Source organism: Melanostigma gelatinosum, assembly GCF_949748355.1.
Source record: "Melanostigma gelatinosum genome assembly, chromosome: 23".
In the NCBI taxonomy this organism is placed as follows: domain Eukaryota; kingdom Metazoa; phylum Chordata; class Actinopteri; order Perciformes; family Zoarcidae; genus Melanostigma; species Melanostigma gelatinosum.
This window is the reverse complement of record NC_136656.1, coordinates 3703680-3714633: the sequence shown is the minus strand read 5'-3', so window position 1 is coordinate 3714633 and position 10954 is coordinate 3703680. Positions and strand designations below refer to the sequence as shown.

The following is a 10954-nucleotide window of genomic DNA, read 5'->3' as shown; positions in this document are numbered from 1 at the left end:
CCCCTTAAAGGGATCAAGACAGTATAAATTATATTCCAGAAAAAAAGAAGGAAAGTTGCCACACTTTTCTCTTTTGTAGGAAACTTTTTAATCTCCAGGTCTCGTCATTGCCTAATTATCTTATTTCTTCTCAGGAAACACATTACAGATGTACACATTACAGATGTACACATTACAGTGCGGTGCTCTTTCATTAATCAGCGGATAAAATATGGATAAAATACAAAAAATGGGGATAAACTTGGTTGATTAAATTACATATTTTCCTATCAATCTATGTCATGATTCAGGCTTTTTCCATAAAAATGATTGACAGTTTATAGATAAAATAAGGAGATAAAAAGCTAATAACACTGGAACACTGGAAAAAATATACAAAAGTTACTCATGTAACACTTCCTCACATTGATGCAAAACTATTGTAACTTATTGTATAGATTATGCCTTACCATCAAACTGATCAGCATAAAACCACCAGATCTTATACCCACGTCTTATATTTATTGTCGTACTGCACGGCCGTTCTTGAGTTGTTTAATCAGGTTATCTTGAGATCAAACCCTTTCTGTGGTTGTGACTGAAACGTTTGTTATCAGAGCTTTGTCCTCACATCTCTGGAGAGAAAACACTTAAGTTACATACAATTCCCGCCTCAACGCTATTCTTTTTCCATCAAACACATTTACCGACACAGTTGAACACACGTTAGTCAGTAAGGATTTATTTATTCAACAGAACGTTTTCATGTAGCACGTAAGTATAAATTAAACAGACTCATACATTAAAACAGGTTCGTAAGTGTCGATGGCTAGCGTGCGTAAATCATGAGTTTCACTACAAATTTAATAAGAAAATAATAGAAAAAGAAGAAGAGAATACTACTCTATTGGAATAAAAACCTAATAAGACATCCGCTCCTGACAAGATGAAAATGTTTTACACACTATGTCCAGTTTTAGTCGTTATAAAGTTATGTTTTAACGACATTAACCGCCAAAACGTTGGTTCTGTAATCTGTAAAATAAGAAACTTAAAAAAGAAAAATACAGTGGTTAAACTTGACCGTCTGCTGGCTTTTAAACCTTTATTAAAATATGAACGGAGAGCAACAAAGATGGAAAAACGAAAGAATGAAACATTTTAAATTTGTCAAAAATAAAACGTGTGTGGCAGAGAGTCTCGTAACTGTGGAGAATGAACCGGTCGTGGAGAATGTGCAGTAAATAAACATCTGTAAATAATCTGAATCTGGTATTTTCACACCGCGTCCTCTTCACAACACCATCCCGCCGCCCATGATCTCCATCCTCTGTCGAGAGAGAGAGAAAAAACAGTTAAATCGAGCCGGTGTTACTAGAAAGAAATACGGGAAAGAAAGACATCAAGTGGATATCATTTATTAAATTGTTTATGATGGGAAAATAGCTTAAAATTTTGCCAGGTTGCCATTGTAAATAAAGTGTGTTCTTAATCTCTTGCCTGGTTAAATAATAATGGATTAGTGTGCGTTTACCTGGGGCGGTCCTATGAAAGCCAGCCAATCAGAAGAGTGCGTCGGGAGCAGCCCCATCGACTGACACTTGTAGATGGCCAACGCCGAGCCAAGCAGGTTACCGACCAGGTAGACGAGGCCCTGGAGCCACTGCTGACTGGAGCTCTCCAGCAGCTTGAAGGCTGAGAACGAAGTGCGAAGGAATACTCAGTTTACGCAGCAATGAGCTCGACGTGACACTGAATCTGTGAATGCTGGATACTCACTGGCAGACATGGACATGAGCGCCTGGATGGGCCTCCAGGCCATCATGCACACCATCATGATGGGGAAGATGGAGATGGTGTTGCCCGACATGTACATGATGAACAGGTTCATGGGGATCTGCTTCAGGGGCCCGAGAGCCACGTCCCAACAACGCTGTTAAGACAAGAGTCAGGAGGGACACGCTCAGCATTTTGGGTTTTATGTATTTGATCATGTATAACACGAATGGAACTTGTGTATCCGAAGAAGAGGAAGGCAGTAACTGTTCTCCTTCCTGCTTTACCTTCTCCACCAGGTTCTTGTCCGTCTCCTGGATGCTGGTGTCGGGGACGGGTTTCTCGGAGAAGCCGATCGGGTAAACGACGTCTCCCTGACCGCCCTGTCGGTCCGCACGACTCCTGCAACACAGAGAGTTTAGCTTTCACTGCCCCAATGAACGACTGTGACGGTGAGTTTCCCCACAGCTTTAACAGTTGACGGTTTGGTTGGTCTGTTTGGATGCACTGTGTTTGTTTACCTGGCGTTGCCCAAGCTCAGCTCCAAAGCCCACTTCATCCTCCGGGCCCCGCTGCCTCCTCTCGTTGACAGAGCTCCTCCTCCTCCTTGTCCCCCTGGAGACGCCATCACAACCGGCTTCACTGCTGGACCTCGAGAGACAGAAAGCAGCTGCACAAAGAGACACAAACAGCAGAAATCAGATGGGCAGTCTTTCCTTTTTGTCCGGCTCTCTATCAGCGTGGATGAAAACTTAAACAACAGATTAACAGTAACATATATGGTTGTTCTGTCTCGTGCCAGTGACATAAATACTGATCACAACGAGCCTTAAACCAGAAACAGGCCCAGTTTCTACAGCAGATTTGGTTAAAATTAAGAAATAATGTGATATCTTTAGGACAGGTATTTTGGAAAATGCTGCAATTGCTTTGCACCTGTAATCTGGACTTTCAGAAGAAAATCTAAAAATGAAAGCAAACCAACACGATGTAAATTAGGACGTTAAACGTCAAACATGACGTTACGTCTAAAATAAACCGACACGTCGTCACTTAAATTCATCTTACCTTATATAAACATCCACGCGACTAATATCTGGTTTATATATGTCGTTATTTTGTGATGAAATTAGCAAAAAGATGTTGAAGGAAATTGGACCCCTTCGTCGCTCGCTGTTTCTCGGGCACGTAATGATGACGTCGCTATGCCGGCGATCCGGCTATTGCGTCACTTCCGCCCTCTACTGGCACTTCAGGAGAACAGTTTACATTCTCCTTAAAATCATTCACGTAGTAAACATTTGGTACAAAAGATAGTGTACAGAAATAATATGAATAAATATTAAACATAAATGTTCTCTCAGCAGGGGTTCAGTAATAATACTATATTAGCTAGAAAACTTAATGTATTTTTATTCAGCCCAACATGATGCATGTTTCGCCATAGAAATCTTAAGCTTTAGATTAGTCATAAAAAATACGGTCATAAAAAAAAGCTTAATTACAGATTCTTGAACACTAAAATCTGTTGAATGTTTTCTTAAATCTTGTACATTTATGTCTTTGTTTCTTATTTATATATTGTGTTTCCTTTGGGGAGATTTTAGATGCATGACAGCGTACCTTGTATCTAGCTGCTGAGTGAAATAAAAGAGAAATAAAAACAAACTAGAAGAGTACATAGTATCAAAGCATTTATTTGCAGCCGCATTGTATCAAACAACCCGTAAGCAATACAAAAGTTCAAACATCCGAGTGCAATCTTCACAGTCAGTTTAAGGCAACACACACATACTGACATGTAAATAAAGCAGTGCAAAATTGAAAGTGTAAAGTGTGTCACATGTTACAGGCACAGTGGTTCTGAGCGTTATTAAGGCACAGGTAAACTCTAAAGTCCAGTACAGCCACCCGACACTACCATCACACTCATGACGAGTGTTCAAACCACCAACAAACTACCGGCTGTGTGTTCATCAGGCACATTGGATCATACGGCTGCTCTCATGTAAAAGTAGCAGATTGTTTCATGATAGACTAAACGTCTGGGAGAACAAATATTCCATCTGCTGCTTCATTTTAATTCATTTGTATCCCGCTCCTTAAGTTACGACTGTTTCCTATCCAGCAAGCCAGGAATCACATACCTTCTTTCTCTTTTTGTACGACACGTTATGTTTGAAAACACAAAATAATACAAAGTAACATCATCATAAGCAAATGTAAGTGACAGTAAAATTCCTGAAGTTTAGTTTATGTTGTACAAATCATATTATCAGTTTGCATTAGAAACTAGAGTCACTGGTTGTTTAATTTTCAGAAAATTGGAGACACAAACTGAGGCTAGAAATGTGTTTTACTGCAAAGTGTGAACAACCTAAGAGTTGTAATGAAACACTTCATGTTATACTGGATAGACTAACAGGGGCTCTGATTATCATAAGATAATATTTTGGACGTTAGATCAACATGAGGACAACATGTTTGCATCAGTTTTACAGCGTGTGTGTGTGTGTGTCACTTGTACAGGCTGAGCTCGGGGCTGTGGTACAGACACATGTAGGAGTCACAGAGCAGGCGGCGAACGGACTCCCGCAAGGAGGCGGAGTCGACTCTGCTCAGCTCGTCCTCCGACAGGCTGAGGTAGCGGCCCACCTCCGGACACGCCTTCACGTGGGGGACGTTGAAGCCGTTCTCTCCACCTGGGTGAGAGATACGGAGAGCGTTTTAACCGTGTTTTCACGCCGTAAACCTGAACGCCTCTCAGGGAGGATAAACTCACCTTCCCGGTCCGCCATGCTGTCGAAAAACAGCCAGTCGGCGGGGCGGGGCCCGTGCTTGACGAAGCTCACGTAGTGGCTGGTCTCGATGCACGTCACCGCGAAGAGGGACATCCGCTGGCGGGTGCAGTGCAGAGGGCCGGACCACGGGCCCCCGGGGACGGCGATGCTCACGGGACCGTGGGACGCCCGCTTCCTGTGACTGTGGACCTGACAATGGACCGAGGACAAGAGCAGCGTCAGTACACGAAGCACAAATAGATGTCAGGTGCAAAGTAGGAGGCGGCTACCTGTGTGTTGCATGTCTGGCAGTACTGTTTGAGATGACCGGGAGTGATGTCGGGGTCGTCGTGACACTGGAGACACTCCCACTCAGCTACCGCCTGACAGATACTGCACTGTCTCAGAGCTACAACAACAACAACTCATGTCAATGTAGCGAGATCTTATACGACTGAAACGTTGCTCAAAAATGTCCTCACTGTCGTCCAGCAGGTCTGTGATGTCCAGGCTGAGGGTGGGCAAGATGGCGTCAAACATTTTGAAGTCCTTCCCGAACCGAGGCATGAGCAGCAGGAGGCAGGAGGGGGCCTGTTGGGGCGATCAAACACACGCGATGTCATTGTTAAGAGGTGTTTCAGGGGACTCGCACTCAACACGTGACAACGTATTTCCTGTGACCTCGACAAACTTGAGGCCGGCGTGGAGGAAGGAGGACTCCAGCAGCGCCTGGACGCTGGCGACCCGCATCCGACTGGGCGATGGCGAGGTGAGAGGGATGGGGGAGCCAACCGGGGAGAGGGGTAAGGGCGAGGAGGGAGAGGGAGGGAGTGTAGGGGGGAAGAGCTGGTAGAGGTGGCCCTCCTGAGGCTGCAGAGTCATCGATCTGAACGTATGAGGAGACAGAGGAAGCGAGAGATCGGTGTCAGTCATGTGTGTTCTGCTTTTTGCCACTGGGGCAGAATGTTTGTGTGCAGGATTGAACACTTTTTCACCTTCATGTGCTGAAGTTTCTCTGTGCACATCTCGGCTAACTCTGGCGCATTTACAGCAATGCTTTTATTAATGTGCAAATAAAGAAGTAAAATACAGGGTCACTGTTCTGTGATGGACTAAAAGAAAAGGACCTGTGAGTGTGATCACGACCTCATTACCGTCTCACATCACAAGTACAATATACAGCGTGAGAGCCTTTTCAACTCGCCTGTGTGATAATGAAGCAGGGTGTGTGTGTCTGTGTGTGTCTGTGTGTCAGCGGCAGTGATGTCACCTGATCTTGAGGAGCGGCTCGACTTGGAGGAGCTGGAAAAGCTTGTTGAGGAACTCTTCGGGATCTGCCGGACAGAACAGCAGCAGCAGCATGACAGCATTCCTCAGTCTGATGACAGACAGATACACACAGATACACACCTAATGGAGCAGTGAGGACCGCGTACCTTTCTCCTGGTTGGTGAAGCCCGTGTCGCTGTTCACAGCATCCAGCAGTCGTCTCAGGGCCATGGTCTTACTGGCACACACGTAGCCGTACCTTCAGAAACACACCGGCACAGAAACATTTGAATGTCAAACATAATCACCGTGCCCTCTGATCCAGGTGCTGCAGAGTCTGTCATGTTATACATTTTGTCAGATTTCTTATCAGACCTGTTGTACGGTCAATACGTTATCAGATAAATCCTTAAGATGTCTGTCTCCGATGTCCTCTTTCATGAATAAATACCAATATAATGAATATATGTCTTGTATATTTGTGACTTTTATCTCAGAGGATTTCTGAGGTTTTTTCTGGCAAATTTATGTCTTTGTAATCTTAAAACGTCAAATTGTGAGTTTTTTGATGTGACGTCACAACTTTATCGTCCGAGTTTCTCAGAATATTACCCTCCTACTGTAGCTCCGTAATATTTTCCGACTAAGGCCCAGTGCTGTATGACCTGTACCAAATGTGTTTACAATAGCACTGTAGTTACTCGTGGTAGTAAAAAACAGACGTTTACACACCTTCTCAGAGGGTTGACTATCTCACAGCGCAGCAGGTCCTGAGCCTGACGGGAGTCCTGGTCGGTTTCAGAGTCAGACGGCCAAAATAACACCCAGTCTGCTGAACTGCAGCAGGAGAACAGACTGCAGAGAGAAACAGACTATCTATGAATCAATCAATTAAGCTGCATCTATTTAGCACCTTTTAAAGTCATCAAATTAACTTTAAAGTGCTCTACTGATGACTGACGGGACGAAAAACAAGACAAAAATGGAGAGAAGATGAGCAGAAATACAACACATAAAATACAACACTGAATGAATCGATCATGGAAAAACAGTAAGAAAATACAATTATAGCAAAATAAAATAAGAAATAATATATCTGCAATTACGAAAACCATAAAAGTGTCTCAGAGTTGTACCTGAAGAGCGTAGCGTCCAGGTAGCATGAGTTGAGGTGGCCCTGGATGCCTCTCTTCCAGCCCTGGTAGAGGTCCGCGGCCTCGTCCCCGTCCAATGGGGGGGTGTGCTCCTCCACACGCTCGCTGCCCCAGTCTGCAAAGGCTGGGAGCCGCACAGGAGACGGTGCGACGTGATGAAAACAACACACGGTATGTTTAAAATACACACTCACGCGGTGAATTTCCTACCTATGGAGTTGCATCGCTCCACTTGATTGACAGGCGTCTCGGGGGCGGGAAACCGGGAGTCCCGTCTGCAGTTGCGAAGCTTGACGAACAGCCCCTTGTTGGCCGGGCAGCGGAAGTGGCGCTCGCCGAGGTAACTGCCGTCTGTTCCTGCAGACAGCTCCTGGTCCTGACACACACAGCGGGGAGGTTGGTTGTTTTGCCCAGTGAGAATAGAACAACCAGAATTATAGGACAGTTTTCATAGTATTTACACATATCAATGAGGTAAACACACTTATCAGGCTCAGAAAACAATCAAACAACTTTGATTTAGTTTCCTTTTGCTAGCATTAGTTCTTGTATTAAAAGATACATTTGAGAGTATTAAAAAGGGAACTAGCTGTGGTGGTAAGGTTAGCCGTTTAACAACATCTGGGCAATGGATTGAACCATAAACTAAGCTATTAAACTAAGATGAAAACAACTCATTAAGCAGAAACTTCCACCTCACCAGCTCAATTCCCGCCACAGACTCTGAAATCCCGCCGATCTGTCCGATCCAGCGGATAACCCCGAAAAGCGGCGGGTCGTTCACTTCGACCATCGACCCCACCTCCAGCTCGCCCTCCGGTCCCGCCTCCTCGCCCTCCTCTGCGGCGGCGGCGCTGCTGCTGTCGGGAGACCTCAGCGGCGAAGGCGGGCCGTGCACGCCGTTGGTGGTCGGCGACGTCGGGCTGCGGGGTTTGGGAGGCGGGAGAGGGGGAGGAGGGAGGGCCTTGAGGGAGGGTTTGGGTGGAGGCAGCGGGGGAGGTCTGAGCGCTTGTTTGCCGGGAGGCATCAGGGCGACTTTGGGAGCGGCGGCCGAGAGTGACGAAGGGCCCGGTTTGGTGACGGGGGCCGGTGATGGCTTCTGGATGGATTTGCTCATCTGGAGAAGAGGGTTGTGATGGTGGGATTTCGGCTCTGGGGACAAAATGGAGTAAAGAGTTCATGTTAAGTCTCTTTGCAAATATATGTTTCATGATCACAACAAAACTGTCTGTCGTTGAGGATCAGTTACCTGAGGACACCATGGTGTCGGGCAGAAGGAGTCCATAGAGAGGGGAAGGAATGTGGCAGAGCTTCTCTCCCTTATGATGGCCGTCCCAGTTACCAAGAGGAGCGTCCTGGAACGAGTCAAGTGTTTACGATGATAAAAACAACTGAAAATAACGAGTTATAAATAATAAAAACTTTATCCAGTTTTATCTCCTGTGTCGTACTGACCAGCAGGACTCCGACGTACGCCCCCGAGGAGGACCGGCCGGGCAGGAGGCCACAGAAGCGCACCTCCCCTCCATAGACGGCGTTCTCCAGAGAGAAGCACACCCGCTGGCCTACGTGGAGCTGCGGAGGCGACGCAGGACCTCGGACCTGAACCTGGTTTTGAGCCGCGAGGGGCGCCGAGTCCGCCGTTCGAGAGAGGACGCCCAGAGACTGCGGCTGAGGAGGGCTGCTGGGACGATGCGAGTGGAAGCTAATGTGACGACCGTGCTGCTGCCCGTTGCTGGGCGGGTTATGATTGGCGCCGCTGCTGCTGCGGTGGTGATGTTGGTGGTCTCGAGACCAGTGACGGAGCCGGATGTGGCTGACCGGCAGGAAGAGGGCGCAGGCCTCGGGGCAGGCGAAGAGCCGGTGGCCTTTATAAGAGCCGCTGCTTATTCCTTTACCTACTGCTGAACCCTGCAGGGGAGGCGGAGCAAGGTAGTTACAGGTGAACTCTCTGACCAATCACAGATGATTTAAGGAATACTTCACCCCGAAAACGACCATTTAAATACAGAAAACGGACAAAAATGGAGTAAATCCTTGATGAATGAATTGATGAATCCGCCACTATTGTCTCACGCATGGACTGGATGAGTTGTGTGAGAGTTTGTGAGTGTTGCGGTTTGTTAAACCCGGCCTCCATTTACTTAAATTCATCAAGGCTTTACTCAGTTTCACTGTTCACTTTTACCTTGAGCTGCACCCCAAAAAACACCGCGCTGCCGCCCCTGGTCCGCGGCCCGATGTATTTAAGATCTGCCTCTGCCAGCTCGTCCTGCGAGCCTATTTGGACCCACAGCGGAGAGTCGACGGGCAGCGTGGCCAAATGCTGCAGCTTCCCGGGATTGTCTGAGAAAAACACAACAACAATGAAAACCTCACTACAGAGGGAGGAAGCAACCGATTACATGTTCATTACACGAATACAAGGAAGCGCAGCACTGCGACACCACTACCAGCTAACTATTAATGTATTACTTAGAAGTTTTAGGCGAGCCTCCAGGTCACATACAGGCTCCAAGAGGCCGGTGAGGTCAGTCGGGACTTCCAGCAGGTACTTCCTCTCTATTTTCAACATTACATCATTGTCCAACACCTGCGGGGAAGACAGGAGGTGTGGAGAGAACGACAAGTAGAAAGGAGAATCTTATAATATGTTTAATGTATTTTACAATGTTTTATTTATCGTATGTTTTGGTATATGTGTGCTCTATGTTTCACCTGGCTGCACAACAAACGTGCTCTTTAGAGACAATATATATTTATAGATGTAAATAAGTAATTATGTTCAGTATTTGGTGTATATACACCAAATCTACACATTAAAATCTAATCTTAAATTAAAATCTAAATAAATAAATTACTTGGTTTGTCTACAAAGTGTCAGAAGTGAAAATAATGATATATATATATATATATATATATATATATATATATATATATATATATATATATAAATCATAAAAATAAATAAATATATAAAAAATGAATATAAAATAAAAAAGATTAAAATATATAACGTTAACATTAAAAAAATGTATATAATATAACTATTTGTTAATATTTAAATAATGGCTAATTAATTCACCTGATGCATTACATATAATATAAGTGAATATGTACCTTGACCCACGGAGAGTCGCTTCTGTTCTTGCCAGAATCTTGCTCCTGGCAGATGAACCCCCGCTTCAGCACAATGGTACCTTCCAGCTGGTCCTGGACCTTCATGTCGGTCGAGATCAAAAACATTTTGGGGGGGCGGCGCTTCCTGATTTGCTCATGAGCCGCTGACATTTTTCTATGGAGCTCACAGAGGAATTCAAATCCTTATTTTTCCTGTAAAAATTAAGAAATATAATTATTTAAAATAAAAAATGACATAAGGGCCGCAGCGTCCACCTAGTGACGGTAACGACGGTATCGTTGACGGCAGTTAGCGAACTAACGTTCACATTTAAACTTTCTACATTCATGTTCACAGACAAGTCCACTTGTGTAAAAACGTTATAACAGATAAAGCTACATTCTGTGTCGTAGTTGACTTAAAACTGTAACGTTAGACGTTCATTAAACACTCACCAACTTCATCAACTCCCCGGCCGTGCGTCAACATTTCCCCTCTCATTTAAAGGAGCTACGCTTCAATAACAAACCGCACCGTGAAGCAGGAAGCCGCGTGACCGACACCAGCGGGAGCCAATGGCAAGTGAGGAAAAGTTCCGCGGGGGAGAAGTTTCAGCCAATCAGAGCGCGTGTAGGCGTTACAAAGACTGGGGGGAAATTCCACAGTTCTTGATAGATAGGCAAGGTAAACACACTTTATATGCACGTTAAGAATTTGGTACACACCGTGGCATGTATACAAGTACACAAAATACACCAGTGGTTGTATTTTTTTTATTAGTTTATAAATAGAATAGAAAAATATGTCCCTGTACTGAACATACTCTATAATTACATTCACACTTCACACATCATCCCTCACAGAAATATATTGCA

The 10954-nt window shown here is 45.1% G+C and overlaps 2 protein-coding genes across 2 annotated transcripts; both read right to left on the bottom strand.

The window, feature by feature from the left end:
- Window positions 1-705: 705 nt before the first annotated feature.
- On the bottom strand, window positions 706-2938 carry emc4 (ER membrane protein complex subunit 4). Its single transcript, XM_079295134.1, has 6 exons — window positions 2824-2938; window positions 2277-2425; window positions 2043-2157; window positions 1759-1912; window positions 1514-1674; window positions 706-1309 (listed from the first exon to the last, which is right to left on the bottom strand). The coding sequence occupies exons 2-6, from the start codon at window positions 2381-2383 to the stop codon at window positions 1274-1276; spliced, it is 573 nt and encodes a 190-aa protein (XP_079151260.1). The 5' UTR covers window positions 2384-2425; window positions 2824-2938; the 3' UTR covers window positions 706-1273.
- Window positions 2939-3443: 505 nt separating this feature from the next.
- On the bottom strand, window positions 3444-10572 carry cyld3 (cylindromatosis (turban tumor syndrome) 3). The gene is made up of 17 exons (XM_079296031.1): window positions 10535-10572; window positions 10079-10291; window positions 9434-9551; window positions 9147-9304; window positions 8414-8869; window positions 8208-8313; window positions 7659-8110; window positions 7169-7334; window positions 6941-7082; window positions 6537-6659; window positions 5972-6063; window positions 5806-5869; window positions 5217-5421; window positions 5018-5126; window positions 4826-4944; window positions 4538-4745; window positions 3444-4457 (listed from the first exon to the last, which is right to left on the bottom strand). The coding sequence occupies exons 2-17, from the start codon at window positions 10247-10249 to the stop codon at window positions 4273-4275; spliced, it is 2874 nt and encodes a 957-aa protein (XP_079152157.1). The 5' UTR covers window positions 10250-10291; window positions 10535-10572; the 3' UTR covers window positions 3444-4272.
- Window positions 10573-10954: the final 382 nt, after the last annotated feature.

Coding starts and splice junctions, on each gene's coding strand:
- emc4 (XM_079295134.1), bottom strand. CDS start 2,383: ATGGCGTCTCCAGGGGGACAAGGAGGAGGAGGAGCTCTGTCAACGAGA. Junction 2,158..2,276: donor CTGAGCTTGGGCAACGCCAG/GTAAACAAACAC, acceptor TCTGTGTTGCAG/GAGTCGTGCGGACCGACAGG. Junction 1,675..1,758: donor GCTCATGTCCATGTCTGCCA/GTGAGTATCCAG, acceptor CTTCGTTCTCAG/CCTTCAAGCTGCTGGAGAGC.
- cyld3 (XM_079296031.1), bottom strand. CDS start 10,249: ATGTCAGCGGCTCATGAGCAAATCAGGAAGCGCCGCCCCCCCAAAATG. Junction 8,870..9,146: donor TTTTTGGGGTGCAGCTCAAG/GTAAAAGTGAAC, acceptor CCTCCCCTGCAG/GGTTCAGCAGTAGGTAAAGG. Junction 4,746..4,825: donor GCCAGACATGCAACACACAG/GTAGCCGCCTCC, acceptor GTCCATTGTCAG/GTCCACAGTCACAGGAAGCG.